The 6,509-nt window shown below is 31.5% G+C and overlaps 1 protein-coding gene across 5 annotated transcripts; it reads left to right on the top strand.

The window, feature by feature from the left end:
* Positions 1–42: 42 nt before the first annotated feature.
* Positions 43–6,190, top strand: LOC105144875 (putative acid phosphatase 5). 5 transcript variants are annotated; one of them, XM_087415609.1, is made up of 8 exons: positions 43–798; positions 860–1,207; positions 2,122–2,303; positions 2,854–2,949; positions 3,129–3,368; positions 3,989–4,292; positions 4,387–4,589; positions 5,020–6,190. In XM_087415609.1, exons 3-8 carry the CDS (start codon positions 2,142–2,144, stop codon positions 5,161–5,163), a joined length of 1,149 nt encoding a protein of 382 aa, XP_087271735.1. In that variant the 5' UTR covers positions 43–798; positions 860–1,207; positions 2,122–2,141; the 3' UTR covers positions 5,164–6,190. The 5 variants fall into 5 exon arrangements, with proteins under 5 accessions (XP_087271735.1, XP_087271736.1, XP_011052390.1 ...); XM_087415610.1 differs by having other exon boundaries at positions 43–1,207; positions 2,137–2,303; XM_011054088.2 differs by having other exon boundaries at positions 43–1,207.
* Positions 6,191–6,509: the final 319 nt, after the last annotated feature.

Below are 6,509 nucleotides of genomic sequence, written 5' to 3'. Positions count from 1 at the left end.
GAAAGTGGGGGACGCACAATACAAAGTACAAAAAAAACACACGATACGGAGAAGACATATTCCTGTAGTATTATAAATTGCTGACAGTGAAATAGTTTTTTAGTACAAAAAAACGTTAACGTTCTGTTCTTGACTGTTTCGTAAAAAATTATGTATAAGAAATATAAAATCATTTGAGAACATTTTGAGTACTTTTAATAGAATGTGTTAAAAGTTTTTTGCTACGTGCTCTCAAAAGTGCAATATCAATTTTCAAGCTCAAAATTGCTAAGCAATGAAAGTAACAGAGAGATCAAATATGAGTAAATAATTACAAAGGTCACAAAATAAAAAAAATAGTTTATTTTAAAAATTAAATTTCAAGAATATTAATACTAGTTTTTCAACAAATAAACAATATAGCTTTTGAACTAACAAATGGCTTGACAAAATAAAAAAATGTATTATTCTGAAACTATTTAGAATAATATTCATAAAAAAAATATATATATTATTCTGAAACTATTTAGAATAATTATTTATCATTTTCAAAGAATACTCCAAAAATACGCGGTTATCTTATTGCCCTTAAAACCATTAATAATGTTGTAACCATTGTAATGTTGTCAAACATTTATCAACTCCTTACTAGAGATAAAGGTCACTAACAGACCACTAACACATTAACGATATCGCTTGATCAACTTCAAACATCACATAGTTATCGAATAAAGTCACTTTATAACGAAAAGAAAACAACATATCGCTCCATAATCAAGAAGCAACTGAAAGCCAGAAGCGCATTTATATGAAATTTACGTAAGTATGACACACGAATACACACGCACATATATATATGTCTTCACGGTCGATCTTTCAGCCATGTACAGCGCGAGGAAAAGCATGCTGGAAAGAAGAGACGTGAAGTGAACGCGTGTCGGCTCTCATCCGCGGACGATTCTGTGGTTCGCAGCAGCAATAATAACAGAGTGTGTGTTATCGAATTTGCGTCCGCGAGTTCGACCGATTGTTGCACGTTTCGGATTACAAATCACGAGTACGTGCAATTTCGTGTGACATTCATGCACGTCACGCATCTCACATCTCCCTCCGCGCGCTTCACATACGCCAAGAGGATACCGCACGACGTGCTGTAGCGATCACAGTGCCGTATCGACCACGGTAGTTTTTAGTGCTGACGTAGTCGAACGACGTCCCACGTGCAGAGGTAATGATAGATAATGAAGAAGTCTGCGATAAGCGCACCGGTATTCTTTATCTGATAGAGAGTTTCTAACAAATATTTGGAGAAACTTTTCGACGTAATTGAATTCAATGAATCATTTGTTTCAAAGCCGGATAAACCAGTGAATACTTATTTTACAAAAATAAGTTATCTTTGGCTTAATGGCTTCTTTGATTTAAATGTAGGAGACAAATATTTTTTTTAAATATTTGTCACATAATAAAGGAAAAGAAGATTTTCTAATTGCATTTTTAAGAAATACATAATTTTGTAATTTAGATCAGTTTCAAATATGGATATCGAACTTTAAAAATGTGAAAAGATTATCACATTTTTATTTCTTCCTACACGGAGAAAAATAATTTTGCTATGAATACAGAAGGATTGCAAAATTTAATTATCAAATTTGTGTGCTGTTTATAACAAAGAAATTTGCATATTTGACAAATATTTTGCATTTGTTGCAAATAATTTTTGTAATGAGTACAAAAAAAAATAAATATTTGTAAGACCTACAAATAATTTGCGATCCCTATATTTGCAAATGAAATTTGCTATTATGGCATAGGATTAGCGTTCATAGCAAATTTTTCTCTTCGTGTATCGTTTTTATTTCTTTAATTTATGGTTATTGTTAGATCTGTATAATCTAATAAATTTCTGTTTTGCTAAAATAATGATTCACTAACTGAAGAGATAATTCCAATGTTGAGATAAACAAAGCAACTGGTTCTAAATCGCGTAAAGTAACTTTATATATGTACATACTAACTTATTTTACACAAGGAAGCTGCTAAATAACTATAGATTTGTACCGGACTCATTGCGCTAACCGCTAACAAGCTCTCGTTTACCATCTAGTCTACGATTGGAGAAGTTACTTGAGATTGCTACAGGAAACGTGTAATTAGGCCAAATGGATCGGGCCAAAGGACGAACCTTGATGGGTAATTGTCGTATCCGAAAGCTTGGCGTAAGCGTAGTTATACTTGGAACCTTCATCGCGTGTATGCTGTTAGCGTACACGGCGTTTGCATCTCCGGTTACCGAACGTGAAACGTTGCAGCAGGTGGTTTTTGTGAGTAGCTCGTTTGTAACAGTTGGTCTGTCATCCCGCTTCTGTCATTAACGTGTTGATTTAATGTTTACATTTAATGAAACTTGAATCTGTTAATTCATTTCACAATTTTACGAGATGTTTAATCACTTCATGATAAAATAATTTCAATTAAATATTTGGTTAATGTAATCGAAACTAAACACTGCTTTTATTTTTCTAAATATTATCTTAATTATTATTTACTCTTAATTATTATTACCTCTATAATTAATTATAATTATGTATTTGGTAATAATAGTATTAATCAAACTTAATAATAATTTAACTAAATATTTCATCAATATGTGTGCTAAACGAGATACGTTTAGTAGCTATTACCAGATTTCTTTTTTAGTGTATTAAAAGTATCTGTAACGTTACTTTAATTTTTTTTAAATAGCATTTAAACGAATTCTGCTTCAGGAATTTTAATCAAGGAATTTATTAAATGAGGAAAAGCGCGATGGATTTATGTGTTAAATGAATAGTATTTTTCTCTCATACAGAAATTATCATTATTTGTTGACAGCTCTTTCGTCATGGCGATCGAACTCCTACAGAGACCTATCCTAAAGATCCTTATATAAATTACAATTGGCCTGGTGGCTGGGGCTCTTTGACCAAGGTTCGAACAAAATACGCACAGATTCTGATGAATCGATATTACCGTATATAATACGATAATATATGTTCAGACTTGCTATAAATAAAATCACATCCTTGCACAACATGCATTGCGATTGTAAAACGCGTGATCGAGCATGAATAATGCACAACGTTATTAATCTCGAAATCCACTTTCAGAAAGGAATGCGTCAACTGTATAACTTGGGTCAGTGGATACGCTTAAAATACGGCCCTATAATCGGTCATAAATTCGAGAGCACAGCCACGCTGATACGTAGCAGCTACAGGGATCGGTGCATCATGTCGGCACTGGCATTACTCGCTGGATTGTTCACACCAAGTCCCGAGGACATATTCGTGCCTGGTTTGACATGGACTCCTATTCCTGTACACTCGATACCACGGGAATTGGACAAGGTATAATACAAAATCTAATTTATAATGTTAAATAAAAAAAATTTTTTTTACAGTTTAAAATTTTATACGAAGTCCTATTCACTATCTCCTTGTTTTAAAAGTTCTCTTTTTTTAATATTCATTATTGTTCAAACAAAAACACGTAATTTGTAACCTTAAGATTGCAACAAGTTAATTAATTGCGTATATTTATAATCTGCGTATAAACATCAAATTTTATGCATAAAATTTCATTTTACGTTGCAAAAACACTCGAATTAAAATAGTACAATATGATAAGAAGATATATTTGTAATTTTAACTCGTTGACTATGTCAAATATTTGTATCTCCCGTTAGCAACTTGAGGTTTTGAGCATTAGGACAAATTATTCCAGATATAAAAATCTGAAAAAATTCTTGTCTACTCATGAAAAGTTTAACGAGTTTTTATCATGGAAGTTGAATTGTTTTACTTATTTTTTACAGATTTAAATTTATAACCAAAATTCATAATCAATATATCGATTATGATTTCAAAGTCCAATTTGGCCGACAGAAAATTAAACAAATGATAAATTACTTGTTAAAAACATAAAAGTCTATAAAGAAGCTTATTTTTCAATAGTGATATTGTTATAGCTGATTGTGATGAAGGCACCATGTCCAAAGCTAGAAGCGGCTCTAAAACAGGCGTATATAGAGGAAGACAAAAAATCGGGTAAGAAAATGGCCAAGTATTATAAGGAACTAACGCAGCACACTGGACAGAATATGACGCTCACCAATATCGAGTTTCTTTACAACACCCTCCAGATCGAAGAGCAACACAATTTACAGCTTCCAGCATGGACGCAGAATTTTTACAACGACGAGATGCGCGAAATAGCCGCTCGTAGCCTCGCAATCTTCACCGAGGGCACTATTCAAAAGCGTCTTCGTGGAGGTATGACGATATCTCTACAGCGATAAATATCGCTGTACCTTTTAAATTATATTACAAAATCTTGTTTTGAAAATTATATTATCACTATTTGCAGGCCCGCTACTAAAAGAGATTTTATATCACATGGAAGAGAGTAAAGCTAAATCGAAACGATCTTATTTTTATTCCGGTCACGACATAACTATCGTTAACGTGATGAGGACAATGGGATTCACGAAGCTTCTTAAACCAGATTACGGAGCGATGATCATATTGGAGCTACACTTCGTCAATAATGGAACCGACCAAGAAGTAAAGGTATGGATAGTTATCGTAGTATCATTATCGTAAAATTTTATGATACAGCTATGAATATTTTTATAATCAGAAATTGTTTCACATATAGAAAACTTTAACACGCTGTAAATTCCATCTAAGTATTTTGTTACGTCATTATTGAACATTATAACAGATATTACAGGAAATAATTTTATATATTACCGGAAATAATGCGTAATCGATTTAATTAATTAATGATAACAATTAATGATAACATTAGCGGTTCTGCATAATTGCTGAGATTCATCCGGAATTCCTGAAATATTTCCTATTTGCATACTAATATATTACATGCATATTATCTAATAAATACTTTTATACCTCCTACGATTACTATTCTAGTGATTTATAAATTATAAAATAATTATATAATAAACTAATTTATTCTTTTCTCTATTTGTTATCAAAGGCACTATATTTGAATAATACGGAAACGGACAACGCGCATCGTTTGGAAATTCCTAACTGCGCGAGTCCTTGCCTATTGCAAAACCTGAAGCAAATGTTGCACGAAGTGATTCCGGACGATTGGGACGCAGAATGTAAAATGTGAATCCATTGATGAGAGTACGACGTAAAAATTCATACATATTTCATATTTACGTTAAACGATACAAACATTTCTATTACATTTCGAGCTGTCCTTAGCGAAAATTCTTCTTTTAAAAATTTTTTAAATCTCACGCTCTTGGATAGAGATATAGTCATTACTCCGATGCCATTTAAATCGAAAGAGCAAATGTATAGCTTAATTAAAGAACCAAAAGAGATTAAAAATACAAGTTCCTTCAGAAATAAAATAAAAATTTGCAGTTATATAAGGAAAAGTAAACAGATAAAATGTAATAAAATACGAGCGAATCAGTTTACAATTATGTTTCTTAACCTGTTCAACATGATTGCACATTTTAAGTCCGAAATATTCATATGAACTTTTACGCATAAAGTACCACGCTGTACTCTCATTGCTGGTCTCATTATAAATTATATTTTTCAAATAAGATCTTGCTAAGTTTTCTTTTTATTTAAAAAATCACTGAGTTTTAGATAATAATTTACAATATGTTTACAATTGTACTTTATTATGAAATTAAATTTGTACCTTCACGAAATTGCATATACAAAGTGAAATAAGAGCATGCGTTCGGAAGAGAAGCTATTAGCATTATTTATGATATTCTATCCTTGTTTTACGAAATGAACGATAAACATAGAATGACACATACAGCGCTAATAGCGTTTCTCCCGATGCACTCATTAGTGCTAATCATTTAGTATGTGTTACATGAAATATATGTAATTCCGAGATCAATACTTATTAATTTAAGTATAGGACTAGTTAAATTTATACTTGTAATTATTAATCTCGTAATTGTCACACACAATGTTAGCAATTGAGGAATCTGAGATACACTTCTAATATTATCACAAAATGATAGCGATATATAATAAATATTAAAATAATATATGTATAACTAATTGTAAGATAGAAAGAAAACTAGCAGTTTTCGCAATAAGGTGAAAATTTTATTGTACTTACTAACGTTGATACCACTAATAAAACAATGTCATTGTTCGAATACGTACTTCTTTTTTCATCTGCGTGTATACGAAGAATTCATCGATGGATGACTCCATCTGCGAATTCTGTAAAAATAAAATTTAAGCAAGTGTAATTAAAAATTGCTCATATTGCTTCAGTAAATTATTTGTCGGATGTACAGTACAAAAAATTTAGCACAGAAGGCGCCTCTGACATCTTATTGCAGATAATCGTCAAAACTGTTATTAGTAACAGAAATAGGATCGTCAGTACCTTATGCAATTCTGATAAATGATAAGAATATCATTTCAGTAATATCTATATCGAGCTAAGTATAAGATAAAAATTTTTAATGC

Source organism: Acromyrmex echinatior, chromosome 18 (assembly GCF_024713525.1).
Source record: "Acromyrmex echinatior isolate Ae372 chromosome 18, ASM2471352v2, whole genome shotgun sequence".
Lineage (NCBI taxonomy): Eukaryota > Metazoa > Arthropoda > Insecta > Hymenoptera > Formicidae > Acromyrmex > Acromyrmex echinatior.
This window is presented reverse-complemented; position numbering and strand designations above follow the sequence as displayed.